The following is an 18,413-nucleotide window of genomic DNA, read 5'->3' on the forward strand; positions in this document are numbered from 1 at the left end:
CAGGATACAAACTGCTAAGCATTTCTGATGATTTGGTACTTGAGTACTGCAAGCAACTGGGCGACCAAGTGCGTTCTATCTCTCGCCAGATTGGGGAAGACACGGTCGCCAGTCCAACAACTCCAGTCCATAAATTGGTTCCAGGCAAATGGGTTGTACTCAAAAAGCATACTCGTTCAAACTGCCTTGCACCGAGGTGGGGAAAACAACGCCAAGTGATCCTGGTTACCACGACAGTGGTGAAGTGTGCAGGAGTACCAAAGTGGATCCATGCCAGCCACACCAAGAGAGTGATCGAGGACGAAAAGAAGACTGACGCTGAAGGTTTCCCAGCTGAGGAGTCTCCTGACGTGGGTTCCGAAGTAGCTGATGAAGAACAACCGAGCACCAGTCAAGATGAGTGGATACCCATAATCGACCTGACTGATGACCCTATCAGAACAAGAAGCCAGGCCTACTCAGACAGAGAGTGGAATAGTGAGGAAGAGACAGGAATAGGAGAAGACAATCAGATTATCGAAATCCATGTCAAATCTGAAGGGGAAGAAAATCAAATAGGGACAGAACAAGTGATCGACACACCTCCAAGAACTCCTGAAGTTGAAAAGGGACAGACAGAAATTAGGGCGAAAGTTCAAGCGGAAGAAAATCAAAGGTTCGAAGTGCTTGAACAGGATCAGATAGAACTAGACGAATGTGTTCAGGACACAGAAATTGAAACGCCCAAAAGTCAAATTCAGTCTACACCTGAACGGCCAGCTTAGTAACCAGGCAGAAGAAACAAATATAAGACCTGGGACTAGTCAGACAGGAAGGGAAAGAGAAGAAACAGAAGTGCCACAAACAAACGAGAATAAAAGAGCATTAGAAGAAAGACAAACCACAGTGCCAGCCAAAAGACTCAAGAAGAAAAATAAAGAACCAAGGTTCATTAAAAGACTGAGACTGAGACTAAAAACAGTAGAAGAAAAACTTGAGCAAAGAAGGCAAAGTGCCCGTATAGCAGGACAAACTGGCGAAAACTCCAAACGAAGAAGTGACCGCATAAAAAGACTGAACGAAAAGTATCGAGATCCTGAATGGACTTACTTGGTGTTGGAGGAATTTGAGGATCTTGATATAACTGACGAAAGTGACGAAGAACAGACAGCTGATCAGTCTGCCGAAGAAGACGAACCAATCTGAAGTTGCTCAGTGTAAGCTATCTGTGCAAAGTTACAAAGAGGGGTTGGAAAACTTATGTTTAGCAGAAATGTCTGATTCAAGTGTGAACGGAAGACCTAGACGTAGTTGTTGTAAAACATGCTGCCAAGTATGTTTATGTAGTGTAGCAATAGTACTGATCCTTTGGATAGGACTGACTGTAACCCTTCCTTCTCTGATGAGTAAGAATCCAAGCCTGTACCCGAATAATAACTTACCTGACGACACTGTAGAAACACACACTAGGATTACCCCACAAAGAGTAGACAACTTGGAAAAACCAATTAGCCTGAAACGAAGACAATTAAATTTAGAAGCACCAGATGAGGAAGCATTACTCTTTAACAAAATTAAGAACAAGACTCATTTAAACGTTTTCGCAAACCTGTTATTGCATTATGTAGAAACTATGGAAATAGACGACTATTATGTCTGCATGAAGCTACCTACTTCTGTAGCTGAAGGCGTGACTTATCATCACCTGCCCTTAACATATGGAATTTCCTGTAGTGTACTGACTAGCTTATTTTACAAAAGAGGACCTTTACAGTATTAATATTCAAACTATGACGTGACATTTTCTGAACTTCCTGTTCAAAGAAACCTAAAACCTGTACAGACGACTAGAGATGTAGCTAAATACATGAGTGATTATTTTCTAACTGTAGGGAAAATTAATATAGATGATGCACATAAAAATAACCTGACCTGTTCTTTACATGAAAAGGAAAAAGAATTTCTGGACATGGTAGAGAAAAGAAGAGAGAGTTTCCAAAAGAAAGCCAAAGATAGGAACCATAAAGTTTCTAAATGGGCAGAAAGTATAGGGAGCACCTCAAATGGTGGAGCTACTGCTGCTATGCTCCTTGATTTCGAAAAGAAGGGGAAGCTCTGTCTTAAAAGGGAAATGACTAGTTATTATAACAATGTTTTCATCGGTTCCAGTGAATGTTAGCATAATTACAAGGTAATTGGAGGTTGGGGTTTCAAAGATGGGACAGAGCCTGTGTTTCCTGGGATTTATTTTATTTGTGGGAACAAGGCTTACTTCAAATTGCCCAACCATTGGTACGGGAGTTGCTATTTTGGTATTGTCTTCCCAAAGATATACCATGTGGGAAAAATCACTGGAAGCAATGAAGAAACTAACAAAGTAGTACACAATAGAAGAGAAACTGCTGGTGAGATTGTAGGAGATATTTTTAGCGCAATAATACCTGCAGTGGGAGTGGTTCTGAACTCAAACAAAATTTGCAAATTGTCTACAGTAGTAGATCGGTTATCTACCGACACTGCTGGAGGTTTCCTGATGGTCAATACCGAAATGGTTGCGATCAGATCAATGGTTTTACAGAACCGACTTGCCCTTGACACCTTATTAGCAAAAGAGGGCGGAGTCTCTAGAATGTTGAAAGCGCAACATTGTTGCACTTACATACCTGATAAAAGTGTAGGAATTCAAAGGTATGTAAGGAACATTACAAATTTGGAGAAATAACTTAAACCACTGGAGGTTGACAGTGCCTGGAAAAGACTTTCTGATGGTCTCTCTGCTGTAGGTCATTGGTTTGCCCAATTAGGTAGAGGTTTATTGTTTAAGGTACTGATGCCAATTGCAGGAATAGGTTCTGTCCTATTTCTCATATTTGTCTGTTGCAAATGTCGCAAACACCAAAAGAAATATACTGTGAATAAAAGAGGTGTGAAACGAAGTGTGGATGAACTTGAATTGGAGGAACTGAATAATCAGATTTATAAAAGGGTGAAGAATTCACACCCTAACAAAGAAACTAAGGAGAAATTGAATCGAATGTTAGAAGAAATTGAATCGAACAAAGTGTGAGAGAAAAGTTGGCATCTGATTCCATTAGTTTTGTGATGATAGTAAATATCATCAAAGAGGGGATTGATGGAGCAAGGATTCGCACATTACGCGACTTGCTTGAATTCATGAACCTCGGATAATATGTAACAACGTAATCCAACCTGTTTGTCTTACTAATTGCCTTATTCTGACATTGGGGTGTCCTAGTGACGCTTGCCTATGTGTTTACTAACTCAATAACGCTCGTAACTAAAATGGCCGCTGCTTGGCGGGGTTTTCCTTCTGCGCATGCGTTAGTCACACTCACGTGACGTGACGTACTTGCAGTTCTGGTGGGAATCTTTGCGCTTGCGCATTTGGCTTTAAAATGGCTGCTGTATGTCCTCACATGGTGAAGCTTGCGCTGATGCTTTCATGTCATTGTCTGTTGCACTAATTTCTAACGCCATAGTATATTTTTAAGTAAAGGGATGTAGAGTAGCTAGTCATGGTATACAGTGTATTCATTTATTTTCTGTGTTTTAATTTGTTTTCGCTTACTTTTCATGTACCGGGTTCTTGAGGGTCTGCGAGACACGCAGGAATCCATATTGAAGTACACCACTGCGCATGACTGTCTTCTGCCGGTGGCATTGAATGGCTGCCAACCAGAGGTCGCGTCCAAAACGTGCCTGGGAAGATGCACCTTCACCCAGCCGGAGACGCTAGAATGTCCTGCATTAGCAACAAATGTATTACTTTCCATTGTATTCTGTAGAATAGGTGATGGGAACCCCAAAATCAATAGGCGGTCCCAGAATATGCAAAAATAGGCTTGTAGAAATTAAATGTGATTGGTGTGTTGACCTATCCTACTTGGGGACCAATCGAAATTTGGGATTCTGACACTTGCAACATTTGGGGGGTGGTACACTGACCCGAAAACAGTATAACTAGCCTAGGTTTAGCTAGAGAAATTGTCCGACTTGTCCGAATAGCTGACCTGTCACTGACCCAACGCACTCAATAGGTGACTAATACAGAGGGCTGCGGAGCACTCTGTCCGAAATATACATAGACTCTAGAGGTTTTGCTAAGAAAACCTTAAGTGCTGGTGGAGCACTTTGCTGGGGAGTTCGCTAACCCAATCGGGGTTCTGACTATTAGCTGTAGAGAGGGTGGAGCGCAGGCGTTTTGTCCAATCTGCGGGTGCTGGTCGTGCCTTGGTGGTCCTGTCCTGATCCTAATCTGGGTTTCCTGTCCTGTCCTGGGGTGTCCATTCTGCACCTGCTGTCCCATTGATGACTGTCCTTCCTTGGGGTTTTTCCTGTCCTTGACTGATCCGTGGCCAGGGTTGGTCTTCACATCATTCTAGGTAAATATTATCGCTGAAAACTCTATACTGCACCTTCTATTTTTTCTCTCTTTTGCTTTAATAAAGACATACCTTTGCATATATTGATTTTCCATGCTTTACGCAAAATACTGAATGAAGAGCTCATATGATATTGATGTTAATTAGCATGTTCCTATTTTTCCCCTTCCTTGAAGTACCTTTTGCTTGATATCACTTATGAAATAGATGTGACTGATTTTTTACTGTTAAACTGACTAGATGATGGTTCTACTATTTTAGTATGTTCCACTTCTTCCCCTCCTATAGGTATATGTAAATTTAGAATTTCCGTGACTCAAAGTTCAAAGTCTATTTACATCTTCATTTGACCCCAAGTATAGGTTCTCACTTGTGATATTATAGTATGTTCTAAATTTCTTTCCTGAGTCTAGTTATTCCCAGTCATAGACTAACATTAGGGGGGTTTCCTGAATTAAGCTGTTTTTCCCTGTTCTTAGATTTATAAATGATTAGCTTAATTTACTGCTTTTATGGATACGTGCTCTTCATTATTTTGATTATTGATTGCCTTTTGGTTGCAAACTTGATGCTTTCTGAATCTGAAATTTAGATAAAATCTTTAAAACTTCCCAGTAGTCTGTGGTCATTAATGAAAATACAAAAGAGTATATGTTTTTTTTTTTTTGTTTTGTATCTTTCTTCACAGCTAGCTCCCTGATCCATTGTGGTTATTAGGTACCCGTAACGGTGGAATGGTAAGTCGGGTACAGTAGGAATAAATAGGAAAGGATCTAGGGTTACTGGTAGTAGAGTGTCAGTCACCTGATTAATGTATAAGATAAATTGAAGTATTATGGGCCCGATACGTATATGGTGAAATTGTTGGTTGGGTGACCTGCGCGCTCTATCAAAAGTATATTTATACCTTGAAGGTGTTCAGGAATGCCTGTATTGACGTAAAAGTCGGGCATATGAACGTCATGGATGAACCCCTAAGGATTAGATGTTCATGCATAATAATGAGTTTCTTTATCTAGGCTAGGGGAAGTCCCTTCTGCTTAAGAGTCTGGTTTTCCAAGAAATCGTTGTATGGATGGAAGTAGCCCTGCCTGTATTTGGGTAGCATGGGCTATGCCTAAATAGGGACTGGTTTTCTATACCTATATAAGGGCAATGTGAATTGTACCTATATAAGGGCATGAATCGGGAAATTCATTTGGAATCTAAATCGACATACAACACCCACTCCACTTTCTTATGTAAGATGTTACTAAATTCTAAACATGTTTAAACATATCTAAAACATATCTACACATGAAATGTGAAAACCCCAACAAAATACATAAAAATGCATTGGAACTGGTTGTACACATAAAAGATGCATTGGTGCTGTACGCATTAAAGCAATGTTTTATCTAAGCATATATTAACATTTGAATGCTAATTGAATGAATCATGAAAGAGGTTGTAGCAGCAGGCCCTTTGCCAATGGACTTGAGGTTTTCTGAGATTTCCGGTGGCACTAGAGAGCAATTGCAAGCAAGCGAAACAAGCAGGTGAAGGTGAAGCTGTGAGAATACCTGGGGGCCCACAAAGGGCCCCTGCGGTCAATTCCTGCATGCCTTTCCGTGACGTCAATGCCACCACGGAAAGCCATACTTCAGCGCCCATGTTAATAAGGCCGGCGGTGTCAACTCGTTGACTGGACAAAAAAGCGGCGGACGGTCTTTGCGTCCGCCGCGTTCCCCCCACCATAGTAATATGGTGTGGGGAAATGGGTGGCCGGCAGGGTCGGATCACGGGCGGATCACCACCGCCATGTGGGCGGTGGCGATCCGCCCGTGATCCTAATGGGCCCCTTAGTGACCAGAATGTGGGAGTAAAAAACACAAATAACATAAAGGCAAAAGAAGAGACAGAGGAAAAAAGGTTGCAACATAAATTAGAAACAAAAAAATAGAAGTAGAAATAAAATTAGTGGAATCACAAGTTTTTATACCAAACATAGAAATAAATAACAGGGAGCAAGTAAAAATAAGTACAAGGAAATTAGATGTTGAGATGCCAGACTGGTCAAAAAGGGCATTTGTAACATTAGAACCAACAGGATTGCAAACAGAAAATGCAAAAAGTATGAGTAACAAAATAAAAATTACCTTGAACAAAGAAGGAAGGACATGTAATCTACCAATTGAAAGGGAAACTACAACGGAAAATGCTTGGCTAGATATAAGCGAAAAACATCACAGATAGAGCCAGGAAAAACCAACGGGGTAGTCTCAACATCAAATACACCCTCACAAGAAACAGCTATGGTAGAGTTAAGGAGCCAAAAATCAAACAATTTCCAAGATCCCAGAATGGAAGAATTTGCATCACATCAAATCCAAAACCAACAAACCGACTCAGTAGAGTTCGGCTATAAATTGATCTTTATGCCAGAATATTCAACCAGAGGTAGACTGGATACTTTAAACAGGGGAAACCTAATGAGACTGTTTAAGGAGATTCCAAAATTAAGAAAAATTACATCAGCAGGCATCTTGGCAGTAGAATTCGTACAAATGGATAAAGGGACAAAATCAGAGGCAACCAGTACAACATGGGCTTCAAAATAAATAATAGAGTTGATATATTCCACAATAGCGGTCTTTGAAGCTTGGGGCATAGCACTAGCATATACAACGCGCATAAAATATTCATATCCGCTATTAAACGATGAGGCGAATCAGTCACCTAAAATAAATAAAAAATCAACAACTTCCATTTTGAAGAGGGCAAGAAGTACAAACCCAACACATCAAGCAAGTCAGGATACACGTTTAAATAGTCTAAACACCAGACAGTCCGATTATCGGTCTGAAGAAAATCAAGATTGGTCCTGGGTACCATATATTTTGAACCTACATCGATCCTGATAAAAATAAAAATGACAGAAAGGAGCAGCGTGGAACAACTCAATCGATCATTCAAAAGAAAGAGATAATAAGAATTTGCTCCTGGAATACCCATGGGTTTAGGGAAATGGAACAAGACCAAGAGACTATCCCCTTCTTGGGAAATTTTGCCATAATCCTCTTACAAAAAACATGGAATTTAACACCAAGACACATAGTAGGATATGAAGAACACGTTATGGCTAAAAAAATGTCAAACTATGGACATTCAAAAGGGGGTCTATCCACTTCCATAACGGTAAAACACGACTGGAAAGTAGAGGAACTGGACTCCGTTGTGAATTGGATATAAGTTATGAAACTGGAATGTAAGCGTCCCTCTTACACAGCTTTTTGGAAGTTACTTATTTTAAATATTTACATTCACCCCGAAAAGACAAAGAAAATGGAAAGATTGTCGAACTTGATAAATCTAATAAAAAGTCTGCAAGTAATATATCAAAATTATGAGATGGTAGTATCAGGCGATTTTAATTGCAATTTAATAGGGGGTCACCCTAATAAGAATGGATGCCAAAGCGGGCCTGAATTAAACAGATGGGAGCAAGACCTAGGCCTTGTTATTTTGAACGGGAACACAAAGGGAGACCAACCAGCGGGAATTACCTTTTTAAGTGGAAAGAAACAATCCACTATAGATTATACAATAATCAGTAAGGACCTTTTGAATTTAGTTGATTAGGTTTCCATAAAAATTCAGCCAGAGAGTGACCATTTTTCCCAAGAAACAGTATTACACTTAAATTTGCTGCATAAAAAGAGCACAGTATCCTTAACTGTAATGCCTGAAGCACATAACCAATGATGTAGAGGAACAAATATTAAAGAAATAATGGACGCAGTGAGTATAAGTGTGGAGGTAAATGAGTCACTGGGCGCCCATTTATTAATACAAGATTTGGAGAATCTGTGCACGTCTTTGTTAGATAAATCTCCAGCAATCCCATCAGGCAAAGCTTTGTACGGATCAGGAAAAGAACCTTGGTATAATATACAGCTGAGAAACCAGAAGAGAAATATCGCAAAGGAGGCAAGAGCAATGGCCTCAGCAGCCAGAATGGGAAAAGAAATAGCCAACAGCAAGATCACAAAAATGAGAAAGGTATATAAGGAAATGTGCAGAGAAGCAAAAAGGGTACATACTGAAAACCTCTGGGAGAAATTGCTGTGGGCAAGCAAACTACTGAACAGCAGGGAATTTTGCGGATTAATAAATAAGCTGACAAAGGGAACAGAAACCCACCAGAATGCAGGAATAGTTGAGTCAGCTTGGACACAATACATTGACAAATTGTATAATAACATACAAACAGGTACTCACTGATGGTTAGATATAAGCCCAGATGAACCAGAAGAATTAAATCTGAAATCAACCACAATAGGCAGTCCCACTTTTGAAAAAGGGCAACATGTAACGCAAGACCTAATACCTTTTACAACAACAATACAATTAAAGGTAGTGATAAAAAAAGCTGAAATCCGCAGGCGCAGCAGGGCCAAACGGCCTTCCAAATGCCCTTTTCAAGCAAGACCCAGAATTTTGGGCCAATTACCTCGCTCCACTTTTCAACCAACTATATTCTGAGAGTAAGATGCCACATTCCTGGAGAGGAAGTCTATTTCACCCAATTTATAAAAACGACAGCCGAACAATACCTGGGACCTATAGACTCATTGCCATTACTGATATAGAGGCAAAACATTTTGCATCTTGTATTTTGCAATATTTACTGGAGTGGATGGAGGAAAAAAGAATAATCCCAAAATTTTAAAACAGGTTTCAGGAAGGGCATGGGCACCATAACAAACCTGGCAGCATTGGCGATCTTAATTAAAAAAAAGCTGCAAGTAAAAAAACAGGTCTATTAGCATGTTATATTGACTTGAAATCTGCTTTTGACAGAGTGCCGCGAGAACCCCGTTTACGGTGGCCCGTCCGGCATTGCAGCACCGGCCCGATGAGGAGCAAAACCCAATGATGAAGCATGACACCTCTCGGGGTGTGTGAGGGCATCATGAAAAAAGACCTGTCTTTCCCCCTCCCCCTCCCACTCTAGAATCTCAATGAATGCCGTCATCAGAATTGGTAGCCGCTGGGGGTAACACTGCGTGTGGCCTGTTACCATCTCCTGCAAAGTATCAACATCCGTTGGCATGACTGATGGGAGTGTTAGACAGATGTCTTCTCCGTATAGCAGGCAGCGTAGAACAGGTGAGATGCCAGATTACTCTGAATGACAGAAACCATGTGGTGTTTAATTCTCGTAGACGAGTTAATCCCAAAAGTTGTTCAATGCGCTCACGACACTTCATCTCCAATAGAGCTCTCTCCATGGTGCTCAGAGTGACGCTGGTGATTTGGCTTGCCATATCATAGAGTAGGAGCAAAAATAGTATCCCTGCAATTATGTCCCAAAAGGAGGGACAGTCTGCCAAACACAAAGTTTGGAAATATTCCTAGGACTGCTTGAAAAGGTGCAAACAGTCCGGAACATACGTTCTTAAATAGATGTACAATACCGCTCATATCAGACATGTTTAAGATACGACTTAATATTTCTGAGAAATGTATAGGGCAGTTTGTAGTTAAGAGGGCATGTATCTCGGCAGAAGTCCTTGCGACTTGCAGATCATAGGTCTCTTTGGCCGAGGTCAGTGGCATAGTTTTTTGCAAAAGAATGGCTTTCATTCTGCTTAAAGTATCAATTCGTATAGAAGAGATGTTCAGTGAAGGCCACAAAGGTGACTCCCTGTCTGTCATGGTTTTAGGAAACAATACTTGCATACAGCAAGTGACCCTGGCTGACACAGTTACTAGATATGGTATACCTAGCAACATGCCACAGCAGCTGTGATGGTTCAACATGAGGTAACTCCCATTCAAAAGTTGTCCAAAAATTGGATCAATCACTGCAGCTGGTGGTCCTTGCAGGTGGCAGGATAAATTGTTAGAAAAACCATTGCAGGCCCCTTGTAAGTTTATACCCTGACAAAGGAGAGAAGTGCGTTTTTCATAGGTTTTACCACTAAGAAACACTTCACGTCCCCCACTCCAACATCTGTGTGTGTATGGTAACTACCAGGATGTCTTGATATATTCTTTACCCAACCTTTCATATGTGCCTGCTGGTATGTGTTTTAGGCAATACTGAAAATGGAAAATTGTAACAGGCAGAGTGATTGTTCCATGTATAATCCATTCAGTAGCTGGCTTTTCTGCTACCGTAAATGGCAATCTTTCCAGTTTTTCAATGCTCAGCACCGTATAGTCTGCTCCCCTTTATGCCAATTTGATCTGTTTATCAGCGAGATTAAATTCTGAAAACAGTGACGTAGTATTGATTAAACGCCAATGCACATAGCCTGAACAAAGGTTTTGCAACGTCCAGCCTAATAGCATGATAGAACGTAATTGCGAATGACCATGTTGCAACATGACCAAGTCCTGTTCCATGATGTCTATGGCAGAAGACATTATGCTGTCCAATGAATATATCCTGGATGACAGAGTCGTTAAACCATTGTCAACTACAGAGAGAGTTTTCTCTAAATGAATACAATCAATTTCTTGTATTCTTTCTGCAGTCTCTGCTTGTGTAATCTTCCATGCTTCATTATAAGCAGCATAGATACCGACATACATATAACATTTATGACGCGGTTTTCTTGGTCCTAGCAAGAATTCCCTAAGATCAGCACCATCTTTAGGTAAAGATAAGTGTTGCTTCACGTCCTTAAGTGTAGATCTTTGTAGCCATCAAGGCATAACTTCCCTACACTGCATGTTGTTACTATTCCTGGATGCGGTCTTTGAACATATCTTGGGTCTGGCCTATTGAATGTGTTTTGTTCAGGAATATATCTTAACAGTTGTTTGTGTCTGTGGGCCAGATCAACCATTTATTCGAATCTGGATCTGTTCTGTTGTGATGCACAATAGTATGTACGTCGACCTCCCCCTCTGAAGTGTTATTACTTTCAGGTTTAGGTGTAGGTATGGACGGATTGTTCATGTCTTTAATCTTGCCTAACCTAAGGCAAGACATCTGTTGGACAGTGTCATTCAAAAACATAATTTGCTCAGAGATGATGGAGGCTCTAAATAAAGCTTCTATACCCTGTACTTGCCAATCGTTTGTACCCCAGACAGTTTTTGTCTCAATGTCGTCTTTCCAAAAGTCGAAACCTAGTTTGGGCAGGTTGCAGAATAAATCTGTTTTGTATTGGTCAACATACTTTTCATTCCTTTTTTGTTTACATTTTTAAAGTCCAATGATTCAGCATTTGATACATTTAACCCTGAAAAGTATGGGAATTTAATAGCAAATGTTTTTGAACTACCCTCTGGTGGCATAGGACAATGTTTCCATTGGTTATACATGAATGTATTTCTAGGATTTGCAGATTTGTGCAAGAAATGATGACCATAATGATTATAACAATACATTTGTTCATAGTCTGATGAACCTTCTGAATATTCATGATTTGTAAAGACTGCACACATTTCTAAGTCTGACATCATATTATTAACAGTCTCGAAGTCCCAATCATCAGAAAGGTACTAGATGAAACAAAGTCATTTAATGAAATCTTGAATAAGTGTGGAATCTTAAACAGCTCTGATGGGCCAAAAATGTCATATTCTGTTTTGTCCCAAGCTATACCACCAGGTATAGGAACGGCTGTGATGTTCAATGATGACAAATCTCTTTGTTCATGATGGGATGATTTGTGTGGCTTGAGGAGTAAGTTGACGTTCTTATTTGCTGTGTTCATTTTGTCATATCTTCCATTTATCAGCATACCCAGAGTTATTACCAGAGTTAACCAAAGTAGAAGAAAAAATATACCCAACACAATCCAAAGTTCAATCCATGGTGAAACCAGATAAGTCTTTTCCAGGTCATGAAAAAGGTCTGTTGCTTGTTCTTTGCAAGTTCTTTTTGCTGGCGTTGTTTCAGGTTCGCTGGAATCCTCAGAAAATGTATCAAAGTTAATGAAATAGCCAGAGGCAGTTCTGCAATTGTTGGGATTGCATCAGGATACGTTGACATCGCTGGAACCACTTGATCACGTATTACTTCATTGTAGACAGGTGTTTCTTTACGAACTGTTATTTGGGTCTCAAGAGGAACAAGTTCCATAGCTTTGTTGCATAGTCCTTCTCTTCGCACTGCAGATTCCTCAAAGGTGATGAGTCTCTGAGTTTGAACCTCTTGGACTGTAGCAAGAGCTGGGAGTCTGCTACTTGGTCGGAGTCCACTTGGCCTACTGTTTAGTATCGGCCACATAGTGTGGTTTTATCAGGTCGATTGACATGAACCTGTTCTCCTTTTTACCAGCAAGGGGCGGCAGCAATACTGTTCTTGATCCGTGGATTGCTAGGACAGGTACTGGTTGTCTGTAAGAAGGCCCAAATTCCTTCTCTCTGACTAGATCCCCAAGCTTCAGGATCCAGACAGGCCTTGCTGGGACGGTTGGTTTTTCTTCAGTGGTGGTTGGCTTCAGAATCACTTTGCTTTGTTTTGTTCTTAGTTCATTTAAGTCCTGTAAAACAGCCAAACAATCTTTGATATCAAAATCTTTTTGGTCCACCACTAATGTCTGACAATCAAGGTCCGGGACCAGCATTCTTCTCCCAAAAAGGACCTCATATAGAGTGATACCCCTAGAGAACTTCTTGGCAAGTTGTTAAGACTATGTTGGACACCTATTAGATGTTTGACCCACCCGTCACCCGAACCTAATACCCTAGCTGTTATAGATTGCTTTATGTGTCGTTTTTTTCTCTCCCTAACCGAATTTCCCTCAGGATGGAATGGACTAGAATACCACAATGCAATGCCCAAACTGGCCATGGCCCCTTTTAAGGTCGAGAGCTAAACGCAGGACCCTGGTCAGATTGTAGCGTGCCGATAAAGACTTGCAAATCTTTCATAACAGTCCTGTTTCGCTTCTGCAATTTTGTAATGCTCTGCAGGGCTTCTTTGCCAGAGGGGAACGTTGCTCCCCCTCCAGCGCCTGCATTAACTCATGGGGTGTCTTTTGGCTAGAGTCCTGTGGTAATTATTCCTTTGGCCATCTTTTTGAAGTCAAGGTCAAAAACCAACAGACATGATCTTGAAAGTTTTGCTAGTTTCTTGTTTTACACTACCAAGAGCTATACATCACTTATACTAAGCTCTGGTTATGGTGTCAAAGCAAAACTCGTGTTTACGTTATATACCAGCCTAATGGAATTCCTGCAATCTCCATTTTCCATGACCAATACCAAGGTTTTTAGTGCATCTTTCTGATTGCACAAATAGTGGACATTTACTTGTTGGGCCACACCTTATGAGGGTAACCCACATATGTAATTTCTTTGTTTTTCCACTACTATAGAGCGGGGCCTCCATTTCCTGAGCAGTGGCCAGGAGAGTTGAAGTTTACTCCCAAGCATTTTTGGGTGAGTAAATAAAATTTCCACTACTTCTGTTACTATCTTTGTGAAGACTGACCTTGAAGCAATTTAAAAATCATTTTTTGACAGTAAGCACGTTTTGTATGTGTCATATGTATTTGTTATATGGATATATTTGTGTGTTTGAAATTTTTCAGGAAAGAATCCTTTAGAAATTCAGAAACCGGAACACCGACACAGGAAGTATTCCGCGGACGGTAGGGTATCCGGTATCCCATGTTTAACAATCTTGAACAGTGTTCTTGTTATTTCTTTGCAGTAGTGTATATAAAGGTCCTGATGAAAGCCTGGTAGGGGAGACGCCCCTGCATTGGCAGAAACATGTTGACCGCAATACCATCTAGTCCTGGCAGTCAATATTTCAGACTGTAATATACTGTCATACACTCTTTTTTAACGTTGACACCATGATTTATCCCCAATAAAGTTCCCCTATATCATGGTAGCCAATTTTAAGTTGCACATTTGATTTTTGTTCAAACACGTTTCTTCACTGTAATCAACTTCCCACACCATTACACCCACGTGACAACATCTTTGGGTCGGTCAATACCAACAGGTGTGTCTCCTTATCTAGACCATTACCTAAAACAATCCCAGATGACGATGCTCCGCCATATGGGTGGGCTGATGGGATTAATTTCCAGTCTCTAACACACGTGTTGCACCTGACACATAGTTTCTTGCTTCGGTCTTTCTGCTCAGTCTATTTCTTAATATAGACCACTACTAGTCTTTTTCTACATGTAAAATGGGGGTGAAGACTGTGTTCTGTGGTCTCTAAATATTTATTCCCCTTGGACCCTTCTCAAATCCTTCGTGTTACATAATGATGTCTACGCCATGTGGGCACTCCTTGACAAATTGTGGTGGCCAGTCTTTTTCAGCTAGAAGTATGTCATAACCCTTAGAAAGTCGCTCCCAAAAGAGTGCTTTCACTTTTCTTGGTATGTCTCCCTCCATCCGGAGAGTTATTTCGTATAACCTATGTGGAGAACTAATCCTGGTGTCTGCAGTTTCAACTTCAATGACTTCATTCAAGTCCACTGTCTCCAGAAGACCCTTCAGGTTCTGGTGAGCTATTGTGACTTCTGCTGTCCTGTCCAACATTGTCTGACCCCATTCTCCGTTCTTCAATCAAGCAATCAATCAATCAAACATTTATAGAGCGCGCTACTCACCCGTGAGGGTCTCAAGGCGATGAAGGGGGGGGGGGGGCTGCTACTGCTCGACAAGCCAGGTCTTGAGGTGTTTCCTGAAGATGATCCTGGGTCATTCGTAGGTGTGCGGGGAGGGAGTTCCAGGTTTTAGCTGACAGGTAGGAGAATGATCTTCCTCCGGTGGTGGTTCTGCAAATACGTGGGACGGTGGCGAGGGCGAGGCTGGCGGAGCGGAGCTGGCAGGTGGGAGCGTAGAACGAAAGGCGGCTGTTGAGGTATTCAGGCCCATGTTGTGGAGCGCTTTGTGTGCGTGGGTGAGGAGCCTGAACATTATCCTCTTGCTGACGGGGAGCCAGTGTAGGTTTCTCAGGTGGGCCGATATGTGGCTGTGGCGGGGGATGTCGAGGATGAGTCGTTCGGAGGAGTTCTGTATGCGTTGTAGTGGTTTCTGAAGTTTGGGAGTGGTTCCTGCGTATAGGGCGTTTCTGTAGTCCAGTTGGCTGGTGACGAGGGCCTGGGTGACGGTTTTTCTTGTCTCGGTGGGGATCCATCTGAAGATATTTCGGAGCATGCGCAGGGTGTTGAAGCATGAGGACGAGACGGCGTTGACTTGCTTGGTCATCGTAAGGGAGGAGTCCAGGATGAATCCCAGGTTGCGTGCGTGGTCGGAGGGTGTTGGCGCGGAACCCAGTGCTGAGGGCCACCAGGAGTCGTCCCAGGCAGATGGGGTTCGTCCGAGGATGAGGACCTCTGTCTTGTCTGAGTTCAGCTTCAGGCGGCTTAGCTTCATCCATTCTGCGATGTCTTTCATTCCTTCCTGGAGGTTGGTTTTGGCGGCAACTGGGTCTTTGGTGAGGGAGAGGATCAGCTGGGTGTCATCGACGTAGGAGATGATGTTGATGTTGTGTTTGCGTGCGATGGCGGCGAGGGGGCTCATGTAGATATTGAAGAGGGTTGGGCTGAGTGAGGAGCCTTGTGGTATGCCGCAGATGATCTCGGTGGCCTCTGAGCGGAAGGGGGGATGCGGAATCTCTGGGTTCTGTTGCAGAGGAACGAGGTGATCCAGTCCAGGGCCTTTCCTTGGATCCCGGTGTTGAAGAGGCGGGTTATTAGGGTGCGGTGGCATACAGTATCGAAGGCTGCCGAGAGGTCCAGGAGGATGAGAGCGGTTGTCTCTCCGTTGTCCATCATGGTCCTGATGTCGTCGGTGGCTGCGATGAGGGTGGTCTCGGTGCTGTGGTTGGCTCGAAATCCAGACTGGGACGGGTCGAGCGAGTTGTTTGTCTCGAGGAATGCAGTGAGCTGTTTATTGACGGTCTTCTCGATGACTCTGGCCGGGAAGGGAAGGAGAGAGATGGGGCTGAAGTTCTTGAGGTCTTTGGGGTCCGCTGTGGGTTTCTTCAGTAGGGCGTTGATTTCTGCGTGTTTCCAGCTCTCTGGGAAGGTGGCTGACGTGAAGGAGCTGTTTATGACGTTCCGGAGATGGGGTGCGGTGATGGTGTCAGCTTTGTTGAAGATATGATGAGGGCATGGGTCCGAGGGGAGCCAGAGTGGATGGAGTTCATGACGTGGGTGGTGTCTTCAGTGCTGATGGGGTCCAGGTGTCGAGGGTGGTGGTGGGGGTTGCTGGTTTGGTGGCTGGAGGCGGAGTCTGGGGTCCAAAGCTGTTGTGTATATCTGCGAACTTTCGGTGGCAGAACATGGCGAGGGAGTTGCAGAGTTCTTGTGACGGTGTGATGTCGTTGTTGCTGGCACTGGGGTTGGAGAGCTCTTTGACGATGTTGAAGAGTTCCTTGCTGTTGTGGGTGTTGGTGTCTAGTCGCTCTTTGAATGATGTCCTTTTGGTGGAGCGGATCAGTCGGTGGTGTTCGCGGGTGACGTTCTTGAGGGCGGTCATGTTTTCCGTAGTTTGTTCGTGGCGCCAAGTTTTTTCGAGGGTTCAGTAGGATTTCCTAGATTCTTTGAGGGCGTCTGTGAACCATGGGGTTTTCCTGCTGTTGGTCATGCCTGGAGGGTTCTTCAGTGGTGCGAGGTTGTCGGCGCAGTTGGTGATCCACTGTGCGAGGTTGTGGACTGCATAGTTGGTGTCAGCGGTGTTGGCTGGCGGGTTCTGGCTCAGCGATGCGAGGAGCTGGTCTGTGGTGATTTTGCTCCAGCATCTTCGGGGGATTTGCTGCGTGCGGTGGTGGGATGTGTTCTTTTTGAAGGTGAAGTGGATGCATCTGTGGTCGGTCCAGTGTAGTCCGGTGGTGTGGCTGAAGGAGATGTGGTTGATGGTGGAGAAGATGGGGTCAAGCGTGTGGCCAGCGATGTGGGTGGGGGTGTTCACCAGTTGCTTGAGTCTGAGGTTTTCGAGGTTGTCGAGTAGGGTGGTGGTGTTGTTGTCGCTGTTTTTCTCCAGGTGGAAGTTAAGGTCCCCTAGGAGGATGTATTCTGGTGAGGCTAGGGCGTGTGGGCTGATGAAGTCGGCGATGGTTTCGCTGACTTGTGTGCGTGGGCCCGGAGGTCTGTAGATGAGCGTTCCTCTAAGGGTGGTCTTGGGGTCGATGCGGATCTGTAAGTGTAGGTGTTCGGCGGTGGAGAGTGTGTCTTCGGTGTTGGTCGTGACGCTGATGGTGTTCCTGTGGATGATAGCGATACCTCCTCCGGCTTTGTTGATGCGGTCCTTCCGGGTGATCTTGTAGCCGTCAGGGATGGCTATGGTGATGTCGGGGGCCGAGGAGGTGTTCATCCAGGTTTCTGTGAGGAAGGCGACGTCCGGTGCTGTTGTGTCGAGGAGGTCCCACAGTTCGATGGCGTGATTGTGGAGGAGGATGCACTTGAGGTGTTTGTTGTTGCGAGGTCCGGTGGGTGGTCTGTAGGTTCTGAGGCAGGTGTATTTGCAGGCTTGACAGGTGAAGGGTCCGTGGATTCGCTTAGGGGTGGCTTGGTAGCAGGCGGGTGGTCATCCGGTGTTGAGTGCGTTGAGGGCGGCGGAGTCATACCTCAGTCGGTGGCTTGGTTCTGGTGGTGGGCCAGGGGTTCTGGTGCTGGGCGCGGTCCAGGCGCGGACGGGCACAGACGGGCTTGCCTTAGGCCCGGCCGCGCATCTGCCTGCATTATGTAGGGTCGAGGGAGGAGGAGCAGCTGGGGGGGAGCATGGGCCAATCGGGTCAGGGGGCGGGGCCGCAGGGGACGCAGCGGCGGGAAGGAAGGAGCAACGGCGGGGTCAGAACACCAACAGAACGGGCACAGAATGCAAGAAGGAAAACAAACAGAGTGAACAGCACAACAATACTATACAATGCAGCAGTACAGAGTAAACAGCACAACAATACTATACAATGCAGCAACACAATTCTTGAGTTGTGTCTTCAAGATCCTCAGCATGTCTGATTTTTAGACCTGCTAGCTTCTTTTTGGTGAATTGAGATTTCTTGTTTTTCTGAACGTGTTGATCGTCGTTGGACTTCACGCGTTCGTCCTTGTT

At 43.6% G+C, this 18,413-nt stretch overlaps 1 protein-coding gene across 1 annotated transcript in view; it reads left to right on the top strand.

The window, feature by feature from the left end:
* Positions 1–18,413, top strand: part of LOC144762439 (uncharacterized) — a 371,225-nt gene that overhangs the window by 313,553 nt on the left and 39,259 nt on the right. Inside the window, exons 5-6 of the mRNA XM_078647619.1 lie at positions 13,706–13,769; positions 13,922–13,981. Of these exons, the coding sequence (XP_078503745.1) occupies positions 13,706–13,746 (41 nt within the window). The 3' untranslated portion in view covers positions 13,747–13,769; positions 13,922–13,981. The remainder of the gene's footprint in view (positions 1–13,705; positions 13,770–13,921; positions 13,982–18,413) is intronic.

The sequence above is a fragment of the Lissotriton helveticus genome, chromosome 6, assembly GCF_964261635.1.
Source record: "Lissotriton helveticus chromosome 6, aLisHel1.1, whole genome shotgun sequence".
Classification (NCBI taxonomy): Eukaryota; Metazoa; Chordata; class Amphibia; order Caudata; family Salamandridae; genus Lissotriton; species Lissotriton helveticus.